The sequence below is a fragment of the Ursus arctos genome, unplaced genomic scaffold, assembly GCF_023065955.2.
Source record: "Ursus arctos isolate Adak ecotype North America unplaced genomic scaffold, UrsArc2.0 scaffold_32, whole genome shotgun sequence".
NCBI lineage: Eukaryota > Metazoa > Chordata > Mammalia > Carnivora > Ursidae > Ursus > Ursus arctos.
The window spans coordinates 24,782,264-24,802,547 of NW_026623008.1; the positions used below are offsets into that span (position 1 = coordinate 24,782,264).

Here is a 20,284-nt window from a genome sequence, read left to right on the forward strand (position 1 = left end):
AGACCGCTGGTGGGGGTGGGGAGGTGGGGGGGTGGGTATCAAACAGCTAGTAAGGGTCAGGGCCAGTGTTCAATCCATGTCTCTCTGGTACCACAGGCCTTCCTTTTACATTGTCTTCTACCTGAGCAAAGCAAGGAAAACTCCAAGGAGGAGGTGTCTTTGCAGCAATTTTGAAGACAGGGAAGAAGCAGGAGGAGATGGAGAGAAAGGAAGATCAAAAGAGAGGGAACAGCATATACAGAGGCTTATAAAATGTACGACTGGCCTTCCTGGATCCAGACTCCCTCCCATCCTTTCAATCCAGCTTCTCTATGTGGGCCAGGGTGATTGGTCCAAACCACACTGTTCTTTCCTTCACCAGGTCTTTCAGGAGCCCCAACTGCCATCCTCCAATCCTCTCTGCTCCACCCATTTCCTTCTTGTCTTCTTGCTTTAGGGACTTCTCTCTGCCCGGAATGTTCCTACCCACCCCCCATACTTCTGTACCTGTCACCTGCAGCGGGCTGAGTTTTCTCCCCCACAAAGATATGCTCATCAATGTCACCTTAACTGGAATTGTCAATGTGACCTTAATTGGAAATCAATGCATTGTTGCAGATGTAATCAAGTTCAGACGAGGTCATACTGGATTAGGGTGGGCTCTAAACTCAACGGCTGATTCTTCATAAGAGAAAGGAGAGGAAGACTGGGCTACAGAGAAACAGAGAGATAAGCGGGGAGAAGACCACATGGACACAGAGGTAGAGACTGGCGTGATGTATCTATGAGCCAAAGGTGGCTGGCAACTACCAGAAGCCAGAAGTCACAAAGATTGTTCCCTAGTTTTCAGGGAGCACTGCCATACTGACACCTTGATTTTGGACTGTGAGAAAGTACATTTCTGTTCTCGTTTCAAGTCATTCCGTTAGTTACAGCGGCCCCATCAACTCATACACTGCCGATAAGCGTGTACCAGCTGGTATCCCACACCCAGTGGGGACTTTTCCCGGGTGTCTCCATATCTCCCACCCTCCGAGCCCGTGGCCTCATGGCCCCAGTCTGGAGAGATGCTCCCTCCATGCGCTCGTGCCGCATCAGAGCCATCCAGTGACGTACCTGCCTTACTGAGTTCCCTGACTGCTGTGTTTGTGACTCATTTATCTCTGTATCTTTGGTACCCAGCACCAAGCCTGGCCCACGCTAAGCTCTTGGTTTGGTTGAACTGATGAATGAATGAACTGCTCACCATCTGGCAGGAACACCCATAGTTCAGCCAAACTCACCCACTCTCCTTGTCAAGTGTGTGCCACATGGCAAGAGGCAACTGAAATCCTCTGGCTTTAGGGAGCAGCGGGGAAGAAAAGCTCATGGAGACTAAGACTAAGAGGTAGAAGGAAAAGCAGGAAAAGGGGCAGCCCCAGAAGTCAAGAGAGGAGAGAGACTCAGAGGGATGGCAATAACGCCCAAGCTGCTGTGGAGAAGGCAAAGCAGGTGTGGCCTCTGTGATCCTAGCCACAGCAGTTTCCATGGTGACCGGGCAGGCCTGGGGGCAGGGGTGGGAGGACCAGTTCCCACCAAAGGAGGGGCTGGAGTTGGTCTCAGTGTCCTAAGTCTGGTGTCTGGTTTGCCTGGGGTGTAACATGGGCACTCACGGTGACCAATATGCTGCTCAGCTCCTCAGGCCCACTGGTCTCTGGTTCTCTCTCCCGCTCCACTGGGGAGTGTCCTGAAACTTCGCTCTCTTGGGGTCTGGGTCTTCATTGCTCAGCTGACTGCCACCTGCTTCGACCGCAGGGCACCCTGGGTTGTGGGGCTGGCCCTGTTCCGGGATCTCCACACACCTTTTTCTCGTGGTGTTTCTTCAGAGTCCCACCTTCCTCCACAATCTCCGGGTAGCAGGTGCTGCCCCGGGGAGGGCACTCCCACCGGGCCCTTGCTCCCTTACCTCTTCCTACCAGCCCGCCACCGAGACTCCGCCAGACTTTCCTGGTAAGGGAGTAGGGCTCATGGCACTCCGCTTCAATGACACGAAGAGATTTTCCACCAGAGTCTCAATGTAAAAAGCCAGGGGAACATGAGATTCTCGTGGCAGGTGCCCATGCCTCTCAAGAGCTGTCCCCAGGCAAAACCTGCTTCTGGGATCTGGTCCTCAGTCTCCTCAGTCCCAAGGGAATTTGGACATGTTGGGTGCTTTTTGGATTCTGCCCACCCCACTGCTTACAGGTGGCTCATCTGGTCCATTGCACATTAGAAAGATACACAAAAACAAGAAAAAAAATCCATAGCATCTTGCCATGTTGATTTCATTTGCAGAGTTCTGATCGGGCCCCAGAATGTGAAAGGGTCTTACGTCCTCCCGAGCAACTGTCACCACCCCCACGAACACAACGGATGGTGCACAGACCCGAGTCCTAACAGTGGATCTTTATATCAGGGGAAAATGGCCCGCGAACGAACAGCTGCTGCAGGGGGAAGAGGGTCAGAAATCACTCCTGCCCCCAAATGAGAATGCAGCCTAAATTATCCTCAGTGACAGTGGAAATGACAATAAGAAAATAATACTTGTTTTATAAAATGTCCCCTTCTGAGCCACGGAGCTGCAAACCAACAATTAAACCATGATCATAATAGCAGACAATAATAATTAAAGCGTCCTGCCATCCAAAGAGCAAAACCGGAGAAGACAGACCAAAGCCCAAAGCAAGCACTGGCATCTAGAGCAAAATGAGAGGCTCTTCTTTCCTGGGGCCATCTATTTGATAGACAGAAAAAAGATTCTTTTGTTACTTCCACGAGGGAGAGAATAAACCTGAGCTTCGGGTCACTGCAGTGGCCGCGGTGATGGCGTTCTGGGAGGCTGGGGCAGCGTACGAATGCAGGACTTAGGCTACTGCCTTGTGTTTCAGCCTTCCTTGCCTGTGACCTTGGACCGGTTTCCTGCTCGTCATAGGCACCTTGTAAATGAAGGCTGTGTGACTGCCTGTCATTAGCCGGAACCTGCCCTGGAGGTGTCAGGGATTCTGTGAGGGACAGACATGCCTTTATTCTTCTCGGAAGAAACATTGTCCATGAAATGAAAGGTTCATGCCTTGCGAAGAGGCTGCATAACCCAGAGGGAAAAACAGTGGCTATGGAGTCAAAGACACAGCTTCAAATTCAGTTCTGTGAGAGCTCATCAGGTGACCTTGTGGAGCCTCAGTTTACTTCTCTGTCGAATGGCATCCGTCCAGCAGTGTTGCTGAGAGGATTATTGTAAGTGAAATCACATATAAAATACCTGGCACTGAGCCTGTTACATAGTGCAAGAATCAATAAATGGCAAAATCATCTAAAACAAATTCTATTTTTGTTCTCTTCATTTTTATTGAAGTGTGACTAATATACAGTGTTATATTTGTTTTAGGTGTACGACATTTTTTTCCTTTTACTTGACTAAGATGTGTTAAAGTCCTTCTATGACTGTCAATTTCTTGTATTTATGACAGATTTCATTCTACATTTTCTTGGTAGCTTATCTGTTGTGTAAAGATCCATGGCCGTTAGCATCATCATTGCACAGGCACTCTTCCCTCTGTCCCTGGTGGCTGCTGGCATGCCTTAGCCTGCTCCTGCATCACTCCAATCTCTGTAACTTCACCTCTACGTGTCTAAAACCTCCCTCTGCTTGCCTCTTATAAGGATTCATGTGACTGCATTTAGGGCCCACCCAGAGAATCCAGGATAATCTCCTCATCTCAAGAGCCTTGATTTAATCACAGCTGCAAAGATCCTTTTTCCAAATAAGCTAATGTTTACAGGCTCGGTCATTAAAACCTGATGTCTTTGGGGGCCATCATTCAGCCTACTACAATGTCTTTGCAAGTTTTTCAAGCAGCCCCAGTGGCAATTTTCTGTGGCTTTGTGCATATTATATCATGGCTGAATCAAGGATTCTTGGGTCTCACAACACTGCTGGTATCGGCCTTTGATGTGAAGGAGAGATTTTAGGAGGATTGGATTCGGTGTGGTGGTGGTTTTTCGTAAATGACTGTTTTATTTGAGGAGGACTGGTTGTGTGCTTACCTGTGGGAGTGTGTTTTGCCAAAAGCTTGCAGGGATCTTTTATTATCCTTGGAACTGATCCATTTTTCATCAAGTTGTATCTAATTCATTTTGGCTGGAACTCAGTGAGTCCGTTCAATTCACCAACGAGGCTTTAGCTCCAATGTATCCCTCTGCCTCTTCTCAGAGGAGTCTGCTCACAGTTAGGATTTTATTCTTATACTTTTCTCCATCTGTGCTGCCTGGTTGGTCCTCAGTCTTCCACATTGGGTAACTTCTCTTTCATTATTTCCACACCCTCTCACTTTTTCTCTGCTGTCTCAGATAGACCCTCCAGCTTGTCTCCTTCTTCAGTGCTTTTATTTCTTACAAGGCAAGTACCGATCTTGTAGATTTTGGCTACTGTGTCGTTAGCTTTTCATTCTTCACTCGCTGCTATCATGGTCGCTCTATCTCAGGATCTCCCCTCCCCCATTCCATCATCCATCCGTCTGCTACCAATCATCCCTATTTCTTATATTTAAATGAGAACAGTATCCATCTATCCATTTACATTTTCTTTTATTTACTATAATACAATCTTTTCAGAGAATATCTTCCTATTCCTTTAGGGAGATGATTCCCTCTTTTTTAAGAACAGTGTGTGTTACATGGCATCGCACGATTTTCTTTTATTTCTTTTTGCTTGTTTACTTAATCTTTTGAGAGGGTGAGCTCTCTAAAGGTCCAGCGTGGCCAGGAATGCAGGTCTGCATCGAATGAATGGAATCCCCCTCTAAGAAATACTGGAATCCATTTTTGGGATGGTAAACTGGCAGTCAATTTCATGTGTGCTGGCCAATTCGACTATCCAGTGTAGCTGGGTTATTATTCTTGGACGATTTGAAGTAATTTGTATTCTTTTTCTAGAGGTGATCCATGAAAACTAAATTGCCAGAGACCACCACCACTCTTAAACACTGACATCTACGGGGTGATCCACATCCTCTCCTTCAAAAAACTTCTGAGCTCCTATTGACGATTTCCCAATTCACTGAAACCTTAAGTCTGACAAAGGGATGCCCTGCTGTGTATGTGCTTATCTACTCAGTTCCTGCAGGAGGTCAGCTCTTGCAGTGCAAGTACATGGACCTTCTCTGTTTAAGGTTTAACTCGCTGTCACTGCTCAAAAACAAACCTTCTGGAAGCTGCTAAACCTGCGGCTGCGATTCCTGGCAAGAGCTACAAACAGAAGCTTCGCTTCTGGTGCCTTCTGTCTCCTCCGGGCCAGCTGCCCACTTGCTGTCGAAGGGAAGCGACGCTGACCACAGTGGGGGCTGGCAGCCCTGTGATTGATGGGAAACTGCAGCCCGGGACTCCAGGTCTCAGTTGCAGCCAGATGTTTTGTCTGGTCCAGGCTCCTCCCAGGAAGACAAGCTCCACTGGGCAGGGGTTCTGGTACATCAAAACTGCAGCCCTCCGTCTCTTGGTAATCCTACTGCTTTGTGACCAACGGCCAAGAAGGGAGCTTCCAGGTCACCCTTTGCATTAATCATTAAAAAGTATCCCTACAGTTAAAAATCAACAAACCAGGACCATTAGCCAAATATGAGCATTAGGAGTGGAAATCAAAGCTTCCAGAACAAGTTTTCCAGCCTCCATGGGCCCCAGAGCTCTCTAGGAAAGTCACATCTGGAAGAGACCGTGTCTTCTCCCTTCCTCCTTTCCACTTCACGTAGCCAGTCACACACAGCTCTCCAGCCCAGCCAGATCTGTACTCAGAAACAAGGCTCAGATCTTCTGAATATAATCAGGACCCCTCAGTTAACCTAGACTCCTTCCCTGGTTTCCCAGCCAATTTCTCCTCTGCATTGCCACCAATGATCTCCTTTTAGAAATGGAGATATCATCGCATCACACCAGAAAATGGGTTCTTCCAGAAGCAGCTGCGTACATTCCCCTCTTCCTCCCTTCCACATGCCTGCAAGGCCCTGACCGCCACCCTGCACGGTGAACTACTCCTGTGCTTTCAAGTGCAGTTAGCATAGCACCTCTTCTCCGGAACACGCTGCCCCCCCACCGCCACCTGGAATTAGGAACCATCCTTGCAGATGCTCTTTGGTTGTGTTTCACACATAACTTCTACTATCGCATTTATCATGTCACGTTAGACTCTGTAGCAGACCCTGTAGGACGGTCTGTCTGCACTCCATTTCCAAAAACTCTCATCTATCTCTACTACTGAAACTGTAAAAGCAAAACAAAATTGATTTCCCACTTTCCCAGCCAGGCGTACATGGCAAGTTCTGACTAATCAAATGTAGGAAGATGTCTGTAAGGACGGTGATTCTTCCCGAATAAATACACAAACCCTCGCCAGGAGAAAGCTCTGCACCCTGGCCTCTACCCTCTTCTTCGAGGCTGCAATGCAGCAGGGTAAGCAGGAGGACAGGGCCTGAGGACAGCAGTGTGAGAAGAAAGGTGCTGGCCTCCTGAGTGGCTGCCCTGGGTCTGGATGGGACCTTCGCATTCTCGTTCCAAGAGAAAAGTGAACCTCCATCTGTTGAAGCCAGCTTTAGTCGGTTTTTCGGCTTCCATTCCTAACTGATAAAATGTCTATCTATAAGACTGAGACTTTCAAGGGAAAAGACTGTTTCTTATTTATATTTTTACCCTCAGTACCTGGCAGAACGCCTAGCACCGAGTAAATGCTCCAAGTATTTTAATTGAACTGAATGTCGTTACTGTCTTCAAAATATTCCAATGGCTCCTCATTATACTGAGAAATCCATTTAGAGTTCTCGTCTTGGCACGCAGGGTCCTGCAGAGAGCCCTCTTTACCCATGCAACCTCATCTCCCCCGCGAAGTCCCGAGCCACATCAAGGGAGCACTCTTTTGTGGACAGATCCTACACTTTGCCCTCTTTCCCCTTCAGCTGGACTGTTTGTGTCTACGCCTGCAGGCAGGCCTCCTCTCTCTTCTCCATTACTGAACTTGGCTTGCACTCACTTACAGTATCTACTTTGTCTTGGAGGGACCTGTTTGTCTATTTGCCTCATAGAATGTGAGCCCCTGGAAGACAAAGACCGGCCTTAGTCTAATTTTTGTGTTTCCCACTGCATAGTCTCTGACACAGAGAAAGTGTTCAATGCATGTTTTGTTAAATGGAACTAAACTGGGGTCAGAATGACAGACAGGGAAGAGAAAAGCCTGGACCTAGATGGAACGGGTCTGAAACCCATGTCCCTGGGTAACTGTGAGACGTTCCCCCTTCCAGAGCCTCAGTGGTGTCATCTGTAAGATGGGGACAGTAATAACTGATCAAGAATGTGGTATGCTGTATGTGTTTGATAAATGTTAGGTAAAGGGGAGGACCAAGAGCAGAAGGCTTTGCCTCCCTCTCATCTCCAACTTTCCTCTGAACTGGTCCACTGATTATAACAGGGGAAACTCCAACCCAACATTGGTAATTGAGAAGAGGTTTCATCCACAGGGGATGAAACTTCCATGTTGTACATACTGACCACAGAGGGAAGGGTGACATGGAGGGTGCAGCTCACTGTCTGCTCTCCTGCTGTTAACTGCCAGGCCTGGATGGAGTTCACTGGCCAGCCTGTCCCATTCCTGGCACTCAGGGGAAAAGCACATGTCAAATGCTGCAGCCGCCCCCTGTGTTCAAGGGCAGAATCTGACTACCAGCCCATGCTTGTCACACACATCCAAGAAGGGCCCGTTTTCCTGCCTGGACCCCACCCAGGGCTGAGCGTGATCCCTGCAGCCCCCACTGTCCCTCCTGGGCAATTTTGGCAAGGGATTATCCTTGCCTGGCTTGCTGGGGTGAGGTTGACCAAGGATTCCTCTGATCACCTCCAATGCTTGGTTTGGGCTGGGGCGGGGTGAGGAGAGGCATCTGCAAACCTTGTCCTGTCTGTGCGCCTGGGAATGGGCTCATGGACTGGCCTGTGGGCTTTCCCACAACTTATCCCATCTGGCACACCAAAGGGCAGCTTGCTTGACACCTGCTCCCACCGACAGCATGGCACCCACCACCTGTGACTCTCAGGGGTGACTTACAGCCTGCTGTGCTCAGGGGATGCCCCATCTGGGTAAAAGGAACAACCACCTACCCAGCCCAGGAGGGAGTTCTCCTCACTTGGGAATTCCATGCCAGGCACTGTTTTGAGTGTTCAGATACATTTACTCACTCATCCTCATAGCAGCCTTAGGTGGTAGGTACCATCTTAAATCACCATTTTACAGATACGAGAACAGAGGCCCGGAGCACCTGCTTAGAGATCTTCCCAAGCTGCACAGCTTGTCAGAGTGGTGGGTGGGCAGTCTGGTGCCAGAGTCCAGCTCTGAGCTACAACTTGATCCTGAATGAACAACAAAACTCCTGGGATGGAAAGAGAAGTAGCTTCTCAGAGGAATCCAGCTGACGGATCGGACAAAATGGCCCAACTGCAAAATGCAGTACATGCAGGAAAAAATAGCAGACATTGTAAAACAAAACATAAATAGTGTTCTCGGCAAGATGCAAGACAATAATACATCGAAAAGACAAAAGTAAGCTGTCAGGAGCAATCCGAAAACAACAAAAAGGGAATCGTTTCCTTAAAATAAAAATGAAAACAACAAGATCTCCAAAATAAAGGAGAACGAGATAAATGCTGTTGAAAACAGAATTAATGAAAACACAAGATCACTGGCAGAATAAGAAGAAATAGGATATAGAACTTTCAAATTACGAGGGGAAAAACAAAGCCAATTAAATCAAATCAGCGAACAATAGGAAGAGTTAAAAATGAAAGAAAGAAAGAAAGAAAGAAGCATCACCTGTTTTGTTTGAAAAAAGCATAATGCGTTCGGTGAAAAAGAAATATATAAAACTCTGTGCTCTTTTCACTTTCTCCAAATGTACATGGAACATGAAGAAGACAAAAATTCCAAAGGCAAAAAGGGCACAATGTGGTAAAAGTAACAAGAAAGATCATATGAAATATATATAGTCAAGTAGTACATTTAAAAAAAAAATTTAATACTCAGGTTAAAAGGAAATCTAAACTGAAATGATAGACTACCTAAAAATCAACCCAGTTGAGTACTCTGTGAGAAAAGAAAAAAACAACTCTCCCAAAGAAAAATATACTGAGAACTGGAAGCAGCAAAGACAATTAGATATCATTTTGTCCGTCAAACTGATAGACACTGACAGGGTTGACAGCAGCTAGTGATTCGGTGGGGGGAGGCAGGCTTTTGGCGGATGTGTAAATTGTGGCAGGAACGAGAGGGAAATCGGAGGTCATATATTAAAATTTGCCTTCTAAGAATACATCCTAAGGAAATAATTGGACAACTGTTCAAAGATTCATGTATAAGGATGTTCACTGGAGTAAAAAACTGAAAATATTTACTTTATTAATAGGGGAGTAGAAAAATAAATGACGATTGTGCCTATAACAGAATCCTCTGTAGCCATCAAACAGGATGAGGTGATCTCTATATATTGACACAATAATATGATGATGGAGAAGCAAACAGTACATCAAAAGCAAGTCGCTGAGCCATGCATAGAGATGATCTTGTTTTAGAAACCATGTTTACCGCAACTGCTTTATGGATATGTCAAAATATCTAAAAGAACAAGGAGAAAAAACAGATCTCAATGGTTATCTTCTGTGGGGTGTGTGGGGAGACCAGAGTAAGATTAAGGGGACTTTTGATCTCTACAAATATCTTTATTGTTTGCATTTTGAGTTTTTAAAATGGGTGTATTTTTTAATATAGAAATATTCTATAAAAATATTCCCATTTAAAAAATAATCACTAGATCTTACTCTGAATAAGGACTCAAACACAAAAGGGGCTTTTTTGTGTTTGTCTTAATTAGGTCTAATCATGAATTCCCTTAACTTTGCTGCTGGTTATTCAAATGAGGGGTTTGGGGGGTACTGAAGGGGAGGAGGAGAGGGAGAGAGAGAAAGAGGGAAGGAAGGACAAGGAGGGAGAGAGGAGAAAGAGAACAGGCATGAACATAGATGTGTGTGTGGACCACACACACTGTCCGGAAAGGCCAGCTGGGCTGGGGGACTGAATGAGAAAGGGAAAGGTGTCCTGTGGCTCCTCTCCATCCCAGGAGTTTTGCTGTTCATTCAGGATCAAGCTGTAGCTCAGTGTAGCTGGAAGCCCCCCTCTGCTCCCCTGGCATCAGCTCCTTGAAGGCTGTGAGGCTGCCAGAAGCCTTCCGGAGGGAGGACTGAGGCTACCTTCACCTTCTCCCTACTGTTCCCCATCGTGGGGGCCTCGCACACACATTCAGCAGGCCCCATGACTTTACAGTCCTTGCTATGTCCCCTTGCAGAGGACAGTTGGTGGCCCTGTCTTGATCTTCTCTTCCTGAGGGCCATGAAGAGGTCCTCCTGGCTCCCTCCGGCTCACCCCATGCTCACCGTTTCCATAAGTGATAATGGTCCTCAACCCTGCCCAGAAATCCGATCATCGATTTCTCATGTTCGCCTGTCAGCTGCTCCTAGATCCCTCTGCTCTCCTCTGGCCCTTGTTTTAAAACTTCCCTCCCGGGGTGATGCTGCCTGTCTTGGGTATGCTAACGTCACTCTGTTGTGCGGGAGCACATCCTCTGCTTCAGAAGATGCTTGCCCAAGTATTGAGGACTGAAGGACCACGATGTCCACAATGTACTCTTGAGTGATTCAGCAAGAAGGAAATAGGAAAAAGAGAGAGAGAGAGAGAGAGAGAGAGAGAGAGAGAATGCAATTATGGCAAATACTCATAATGGCTGAGTCTAGGTGGTAGGTGTGCAGGTGCTCGTGTGCTATTCTGTCAACTTCTCTGCGTATGTTACATATTGTGTGCTATGCAGCAAAACCCAGGGAAATGGAAGAAATGGCACTTTCCCTATTTATTGAGGAGAGTGAGACCAGCTGGTGTGACCACTTCAGTGTTTCCTGAATTTGTCCCTTCTTCTCCACTCCTACTGCCACAGCCAGGGTTCTGGCTCCTCATCCCAACTACGATCTGGGATAGCCTCCTCCCTGGGCTCCCTGTCCCAGGCTACCCCATTCTCCATGAGGCTGCCAGGACGGGTTCAAACCCAGTGTCATGGGCTTCAAGTCCTTGACCCTGACCCTCAGGCTGCAGCCCGCTCCAACAACTTTACCTCCCGCCACTGCCCCTTACTACTAAATCGCAGCTGATGCCCTGGGCCTCGTGCCTGACCACACCCTGTCACGTCCTTTCCCGCCAACCTTCCTCCCCGGCTATCTGGCAACTTCCTCTCCATCCTTCAGCTCTTGTGTCACCTTTTTCAGGACAGCATCTCTGGTCTTCTGTTCTACTTTTGCTCCCCACCCCTCCCTATTCCTCCGCTTCCTTGTGTGTATGCACACGTCTCCCCTTTGCCAATGGTGCCCGCGTCTCGATCCCGTATGTGACACCAGCACCTCACCCAGACAATGCCATGTGTTAAACAGACAGGTGGTTGTTACATGAATCAATGAATGAGTGAGTGAGAGAAGCTCCAAGGCAGGGAACCAGGAAAACCTCCTGATATGCATATATGCACATTACCAAGAAGGAGTCATTATGCTCCTGATTCACTTATTGCTCACTTAACACTAACTGAGGGACTATCATGGATCTCCTAGTCATATAATCCCCTTTTGGACCCGAGTCCTGCTTCATTCATTCATTCATTCATTCATTCATTCATTCATTACTGGACACTTGTGGAGCCAGGTGCTAGGGGCACCGTGCTGAGAGCCGGGAGACTTGCAGAAATGAATCAGGCAGAGACCCCGGCTCTGGCCGGGCAGGTAAGGCAGGAGCAGAAAGAGAGGATGAGAGCGGTCAGTGTCAAAAGGGAAATGCAGGTCATGGTCAATGGGAGTTCAGAAGAGGGGGACATGACTCCTAGGAGTCCAAGAGAGGGGATCGGAAGACTTCCTGGGTGAACCGACACATGCACTTGACTTTGAGGGGTGGGAATTTCAGACTTAAGCCTTTGGAGGGAGGAGGGCACTGCAGGGAGGGCCGAGTGGAAACAGAGGCAGAGAGCGAGGCCGTGAGCGTGGATATGCACAGGAGTCGCCAGTTGCTCAGCTCTGCTGGAGTGGCACTAGACGGAAGGGGTGGGAAATAAAGTTGGGCAGGTAGGTTTAGGTCACGAGGGCCTTGAAAACCGGGATAAAGTGTTTAGCTTCTGTGAGCATGGGTGTCATGGAAGGTTTCCAATTAGCAGGTGAGCTGGTCAGGTGTGCTTCCAGAAGCTTATTCCAGCAGCAGTGTGCAGGATGAATTTGTATATTTAACTTATCCCCCTACTAGTGCAAAACCCCTAAGAGCTCTGCTGACCTCATTTTGCACAGGGCTTAGCTCAAAAACGTGCACATGGCAAGCACTTAATGCATTTAATTGTAACTGAACTGAGTCCAAGGACCCGTGTACATCAGCAAATACACAAATGTCTATATCTCTTGAGGCAACGTATCCATTCCGTCAATTCCCTTTGACTGAAAACTCTCTAGGGCAGAATCTTCTCTAGCTACACTTCTCCTCGCCTTGGCTCCCCACCATTGCAAGTCCTCAACATTTCATTCCTGGGTCACTGTGATAGACTCCTGACTGGTTTTCTTCCCATGAGTTCTCTTCACTGTAAACGACCCTGGTGGGACAACCCCTGCTCAAGAACCTTCCATGGCTCCCTCTTGTCTGCTGGCATTTAAGATCTTCCATGACCACGCTGTACTTCAAATCTCTCTACCTCCCATTCCTTGTCCACACGCCTCCCCCTCTCCAGCCAGATTCTGTCTCCTCTCCAGTTGCCTTTTCGATCCTCCTTCCAGACCTCTGCTCATCCTGCCACCCCAACCTGCTCCTTTCCTCACAGCTCATCTGAACCCCAGGTCAAGCAAGGCCCAGCTTTGCCAGTGTGAACAGTGCGAAGATTCAGAAAAACCTGGGTTCAAGTCCCAGCTTTCTGTGGGACTCACCGTGTGAACTGAGACACACTATGTGTTCCCTTGGGATCTCAGTGTTCTCATCTATAAAATGGGACTGAGAACAATGTCTATTTACTACTAGGACTTACTTTAGTGAAGAACTAGTAAGATGACAGGTGTGCCAGGCCCTGTGCTGGGTAAATGGTGACGTTCCTTTCTTCTCTGACTTTTTGGAACTCCCATAAATAAATCCTGCTGGTCAGATGCTCGTATGGAAAGCAAGTTATATTTTGAGGGAGTGTGTATGAAGTATCGGACCACTGCTGGGCTTTTGTAATCACTCCCTCCGCAACCCTCAAACACCAGCATTTTTGCCCTCACTTTACAGATTACACTCAGACTGAGAACAGGGAACAATCTGGGATCATACCGCTCTGAGCTGACACTACTGGTCGAGAAACAACCACAGAAGCGTTCCTAGATACTATGTTCCCAGTACGATGCTGGCCGCATTGCACATGCCGTCCCATTGAAGTGCTTTACTCCGAGATGCTGCTTCTGTAATAGCAAATAAGGGCCGTGCCCAGAGTCCTGCAAACAGCGGGTGGCAGGGCTGGGATTACTGCTGGGGTCCGTACGACCTCCGGCTCTGCCCTCAGTTACTCTGTTGTGACTGTGTCATTGAGGCCAGAGAGGTGTCTGAACTTGGATGGCAGCCCTGTGAGGCTGAGACTGGCCTCTCCCGGTTTTCCACTGACTCCAGCCCGAGCCTGGGGTCCCAGCGACCACTGCTGATCCCAAGGGCCTCCAGGTGAGGTGGGCAGGGCCAGCCACTAGCTGAGTGGCCCCACGACGATGCTGGTGACAACTCTCCTGAACGGCCAGCAACAGTGACTTTGCCAGCCTTGACACTTACCCAATGGTGCAACCAGCGTCAGCCTCGATGGTCCAGATGCAGTTGAGATTGTGTTCGTAGGGAGCTGGATACCCGGGTGACAGCACCTGCCCCGACATCTCTCCTTTCACTGTCCCTCCACACTCAGCTGAAAGAAATCCCAAAAAAGTGAGCTTTATGGGGTGGCCTGCACGGCCGGCAGTGACTCCATGGCTCCTCTTCTCAGTGTGCCCCTTGTTCCCTCCAGGTGACTGAGCACAGCATACAGAAAGGCCCCCGGATGGAACTGGTATCCACAATCTACAAAGAACCCCTACCACTTAACAATGAAAAGACAAACGGCCCGATTAAACGGTGGGCAAAGCATCTGAGCAGACATTTCTTCAAACAAGGTATGCAAATGGCCAACGAGCACATGAAAAGCTGCTCAACATCATTAGTCATCAGGGAAATGCAAATGAAAACTACAGTGAGACACGCCTCACGTCCACAAGGATGGCTGCAATCAAAAAGCCAGACAGGAAAGGTGTCAGTGAGGATGTGGAGAAACTGGGACCCGTACACATTTGCTGGTAGGAAGGCAACATGGGGCAGCTGCTTTGGGAAACGGGTTTATAGTTCCTCAAAATGTTGCACGTAGTCGCCATAGGACCCTGCATTTCCACTAGTAGGCACAGACCCGGGAGAATGAAAGCATACATTCACACAAAAATGCTCACAGCAGCATGACGCGTAACAGCCCAAAGATGGAAGCACCCCAAATGTCTATCAGCCGATGGATGGGTAGACAAATACGGTGTAATCCGTACGATGGAATAGTATTTGATCATAAAAAAGGATGAAGGATTGCTACCTGCTACAACAGGAATGGACTTGAAAACATGATGCTACGTTTAAGAAGCCAGACTCAAAAGGCCACATATTATATGATTCAGTTTATACAAAATGTCCAGAACAGAACAGTCTATAGAGACAGAAAGTACAGGGGAGGTTGCCAGGGCCTGGAGGGAGTGGGTGCAGGGATTCTTCTGGGTAGACAAGATGGACAAGATCTGGTTCAAAAATCAGATTGCGGTGATGGCTGCAAAGCCTTGGGAATAGACTAAAAAACATCGATTGTACATTTTAAAAGGGGTGAAGTGTATGGGATGTGAATTGTATCTCAATAAAGCCATTTTTACAAAAGTCCCTGGGTAGAGGACTGACAGCCTACTCTGCACCCAAACTCCTTGAAGCCCCCCTGGTGATGTGCAGATACTTGAACCTGTGCCTTGCCAGCCACGGGGCCTGTAGGGTGCCAGGAATGAAGAAGCAAGCAAGACACTGCTTTGTTCTTCCTGAGGGCTAATGGTCAAGAGGAGGAGAAGCCACTGCGGGCCCCAACAGAGGCACATTGGTGGTAGGAGACAGCTCAGAGAAGGGACTACTTCCCCTCGCACGGGGCAGGGGGAGTCGTGAAGGAGAAGCAGGAGTGGACTGGGTTGGCTGGGTGGCAGGAGTGGCGTGGGGGGCACTGCAGGAGAGAAGAGAAAGGGCAAATGTCCCGGTGGTGGGCAACAGCATGGCAGACGGGGGCCAGGTGAGGAGATGGTGGTGGGAGACAGGACTGTGAAGCTGGCCCAGCGTTCGACGCCCAAGGGTGCCGTGCATGAGGCAAGTGTCTATGTACTTTGTTGGGGAAGAGCTGGTCACCTTACACGCTAGTGAACTTTACATGCCAGGAAGTGCACTCTGGGAGCAGCCTGAAGGGCATGGAGGGGTGAAACTGGAGGCAGGGGACCAGTGCAGAGATCTACACTCCCCATCAGAGCACCTAGTCAACCCTGGTCAGAAGCTGGTGATCCTGTGGCCTTCATCCTCCCCACATCTGATCTGCCTCCGAGACCCAGCCCCTGAACCTCTGGGGTGTTTGTCACATCGATGCCCCTCGGCCCCATTGCTAGGGTCTTGGCCTAGGCCCTGGCCATCTCTAGGGTGGCACAGTTGCCCACTCTCCCCTCAGCAGTGCTACCAGGTGGATCTTTCTAGAAGGCAAACTGACTGGGTCACTGCTTGTTTCAAACCTTCCTTCCTGGAATGAAGTCCAAGCTTCAGAGGGACTCCCTTTGGCCTCTTGGCCCCTCGCAATACCCCTTGGTCCAGTCAAGCCTCATGAATGCTACAAGCCAGGAACACGAGGCCTCTTCATGCCTCCACATGGACCGGCAACCTGAAAACATCTTCCCTGGGGAACTTTTTGGGGCCTCTCCTCTCCCAGGTAGAGTTGCCGCTCTCCTCCTTCATGTCTCCGTTTTAACATGAGCAGGTTTTTATCACAACACATGCACCATGTTACAGTCATGTCTATCTCCTTCACAAGACTCCAAACGCTTTGGCAGCGGGGACCTCGTCCTCCTCCTATTTGCACATCCAGTGCCCCTGTAGTGCTTGGCACGTTACAGACGTTTTAGTGGGGGTTTATTGAATGGGGAGATACACGGATGATCAGATGAATAAGCGACATTTACTGCTTCCCAGGAAAATTACTATAAGGGTCTGAGACAAGGGAGCATGAGTGAAAATGAAGAGCAGGAGATTTATTGCAGTATTTTTTAGGAAAGGGAATGACTGAGCAAAATCCTAGAAGAAACTGAAGAAGATAGGATCAAGGTCGCGGGTAGAAGACTGGCCTTCACCTTTGTGAAGCATCTCAAGAGCCCCATGGCTTCACAGGGGACCACTATGGCAGGGTGGGGAAGGAGGCACTCTGCCGGTAAGCACTCTGCTCCTGAGACCGGATCCTTTGCTCACGCCTTGTCATGAGTCCCCACAGTATGCTGTTGGGACAGGAGGTGCTTGAAGGAGGCAGGGCTGAATGGGCCATGCTGGGGAATGGGTGTGGGCAAGAGGACAGACCGTGAGCTGGGGGAAGCAAGCCTGTCTGGCCCCACAAATAAGGGAGGTGGTGGAGAGATGGCAGAACATTATCCATGCCCTTGGCTAGAGCTTCTTTCCATATTCCAGATGGAGAAGCCCCTCCTGCTCCCCTAAAGGTGAGTGTTTGGAGGCAGCAGCATTGGGGGGGGGGCTCTTCCTTATGGACACTACTGCTCCTTTCTTCACAGACCCTTCACAGGGGGCTGGCACCTGGGTGGGAGGAGCCAAGAGGCCAGCAAGCTGAGGATACATTGATAAGACCAGAAGACGCTACTCGTTCTGCTCTTTGCCCCTCTTCCCATCATCCTTAGAGCCTTCGTTGCTTCCTAGGGACTGCAGCAGCCACTCATCAGTGAAGAAAGCCTTGGGATGTTTGAAGCTACAGTGGTCATTTCTGCTAGACCAGGATAAAGTGCACCACAACAGGACATATGCAAAAATACACACCCGCCACCCCAAACACACAGCTTCCCTCCTCTATGTGGGGCCTGAGGGAGTCTCAGTGGTGTAAACCTCTGAGGTTCAAAATATAAGTACACTTACTAGCACCTCTTGAGTGGATCCGCTAAGTTCAGCCCAACCGGCACATTTGATATTCAAAGGAACCTTATAGTGAATCCTTCCTGCAAAGCACGTAACTGTCTGGTAACATGAATCATCTCCTTATTTCACTTGCTCTAGCTTGCCTATGGTATTATGCTGCTGTCTGTTTATGCATGTGTCCCATGTGTCCTCCTCGCCGGCCTGGGATCTGCCCTTGTCAGGGTTCCTAGTGCCCAGCATAGGCCTGGCACATGAATGAAAGCAGGGGACAAAAACAGGGATGCAAGGGAGAAAGGGATGGGGCATGCCTACAGACTGGGCTGATTTTAAGCTCAGAGGGAGGGGAAGACTCGATAGGCTACTTAGAGGTCACCATGCTGGCTGTCCACAGTCAGGCTTAAAATCCTCTCCTTTAGGCCCTCTGTTGTGTAATAGTGTTGAAGATCCTGTTAAGATGGAGCTGTCTACGGGAAAAGAATATTGGCCATTACCACTGCCCACCATGCTTGTTCACCCCTCCAGCCCTCATGCATGCTCAGGCTAGAAGCCCAGCCCCTATCCACCCGTCCTGCTGGAGAATTCTTACCCATCCTTTCAAGTCTGTGCAAAACTTCCTCGTACTTCTCCAACACTTTGCCCATAACTCTTCGCACAGCGCTTATCTTGTATTATAATTATCTGTTTATGTGTCTATTTGCCTTGCTAGGCCATAGGCTCCCCAAGGGCAGGGGAAAATGCTTTATTCTTCCTTTTTAAAAAAATTTTTTTTCTCTGCTTCTGCACATACCCAAACACATAACTGCACCAATTCTGGTGTGTGGCGCTTGGTAGGTACTTAAAAGTTTTCCCAGTGGATGTTTTGTTCTTATAAGATTAGCTGGTGCTGCACAGACACACTGAGATTGTGGCACCAGAGGAAGGGGATGGAGGGAAAGGCCTGGTGTTCGGGGATGGGGAAGCAGGACAAAGTAGTGTAGTGGGAATCTTGATCAGCAGTGAGGATAACAGGTGCAGTGAGGTGGGTGATGAGAGAGGAAAAGGCCAGACCGACTAAATGACAGGTTCTGCCTTGGACCAGGCTTCTCTTGTCCTACGACACATGGAGAAAGCTTAGAGAGAGCCTCTGCTGACATTCTGGGAGCACCACAGGCTTAAGAAGGTGCTGGTTCATTATTATATTCTTTCTCAAGAATGAGATAGTTGCTAGCTCATTATCTTACTCTTTCTTCCAACTTCTCCCAGAAAAGGGAGCATAAGCCCCATTTTGCCTATGGGGAAATGGAGGCCCAGAGTGAGTATGAGGCCTGTTTGAGTCTGGGTATTGCAGGAACCCTTGGAACCCAGGCAAATGCTCCATCTCTTCCTACTTGATGCCCTCCACCCCCCTTCTCTGCCGCCAGCATTACAATTCCGAGGGCCTGACTTGGCTGTAGTCCCACTTGGCTCAACGTGTGACCGTGGCAAGCCCCCCGCCTGAGTGCTGCTGCACGGGCGTAATGAAGTGTGAAAGTGAGGGAATGGAGAAGGGGGGCAGGGCGAGGGTTGGCTCCTGTGAACAGGCACTCAGTACAGTTAGGCAGTCCCAAGGTGCTGGAGCGTGGGGTCCAACGGGAAAGCCTTCGCGAGACCAGAGCTGGGAGCCTGGGACTGGCGGGGCCTGAGTGGTCACTCAAAGAGCAAGAGGCCTCCTACCGACACAGGTGGGGAGAGGCCGGTCCCAGGTCCTGCGCTCCCCACTCAGACACAGCAGCTCCTCACTGCCCCGCAGGCTGTATCCAGGGTCACAGCTGAAGGACACAGAGCTTCCTGCAAAATGGCCTCCGTCATGAACCTTGTAGCCAAACTGGGGGGTTCCAGGATCCTCACACTTGATGAGTTCAAAACCTGCTCAAGAGAGGAGAGAGAGCGTAAGTGAGACCTGGCATGGCAGAAGCCACACGTCCCTCCCTCCCTCCCTCAAGGTGAAGGCCATGTCCTCACGGAAGCCAGCAGGCATGTGCCCCTGGCTTCCACAGGCCTCACTGCTTGGGGGACCCATGCGGCTCTACTCAGGGGAGGTGCAGCGTGCAGGATTCGCTCTCTGCTGCTGCGTGGAAATGGCTTCAGCTCTTTCTCCCAGGACAGCTTTTAATAGTTTTCAGACATAGGGTCTGGGTTTTCTATTTCCTTTGTTTGACCCCCAGAGCATTTTGTTAGCAGGGCTGCTCTTTCCATTTGGCTCCCTGAGACCTTCCGATGGGATCATGTAATAGGGAAACGTCACTTCAAATGCATGTTTCAAAGTTCAATTACGTTCTGTTTAAATACAGTCTATTGAGAAAGGCTGGAGAAGGCTTATGCAGACCGTCTCTACGAAGCACCTGCTCTATGGCGCTTCACACTCATTATCCACAGGGGTCTTGCAGGGAGGGGTGATGACCTGCGTTGTACAACCGAGAACACTGGCCTGGTTCAATAAATGGTTCCAAAGTCACACGTTCTCAGACGATGGGGATGGAATTCGCATGTGACTTTATTCAATCCTCTTCCCTGATATGCCTGCTGTACCAGGCCCAGAGCCCTAGGCCAGATGCCCTGGAGCCTAGGCAAGAGGAATCTTGGGTGGATTCACTGGTTTTCTAACAGCTTTACTGAGATATACTTCACATACCGAACACTCGCCCATCTGCAGTGTTTGATGCACTATTAGTATATTCGCGGAGGGGTGCAACTATCATCACAACCAACCTTAGGGTCTTTTCATCACTTCTGGAGAAACCCTATACACATCCCTCTTTGCCCTTGGCAACCACCAATTTCCTCTCTGTCTCTATGGATGCGCCTGCCCCGGACAGTTCGTATAAACAGATCGTATAACATGTGGCCTTTGTGACTGGCTTCCTTCACTTCGCAGTGTTTTCAAGGTTCATCCATGGTGTCGCGTGAATCAGCCCTTCATTCCTTTTTGACAGATGAGTAAATTCCACTGTATGG

General features: G+C 49.1%; 1 protein-coding gene across 1 annotated transcript in view; it reads right to left on the minus strand.

Annotated features, from left to right (window-relative positions):
• Positions 1–20,284, minus strand: part of CSMD2 (CUB and Sushi multiple domains 2) — a 513,762-nt gene that overhangs the window by 141,076 nt on the left and 352,402 nt on the right. The window contains 2 exon segments of the mRNA XM_057305507.1: positions 13,874–14,000; positions 19,004–19,195. Of these exon segments, the coding sequence (XP_057161490.1) occupies positions 13,874–14,000; positions 19,004–19,195 (319 nt within the window).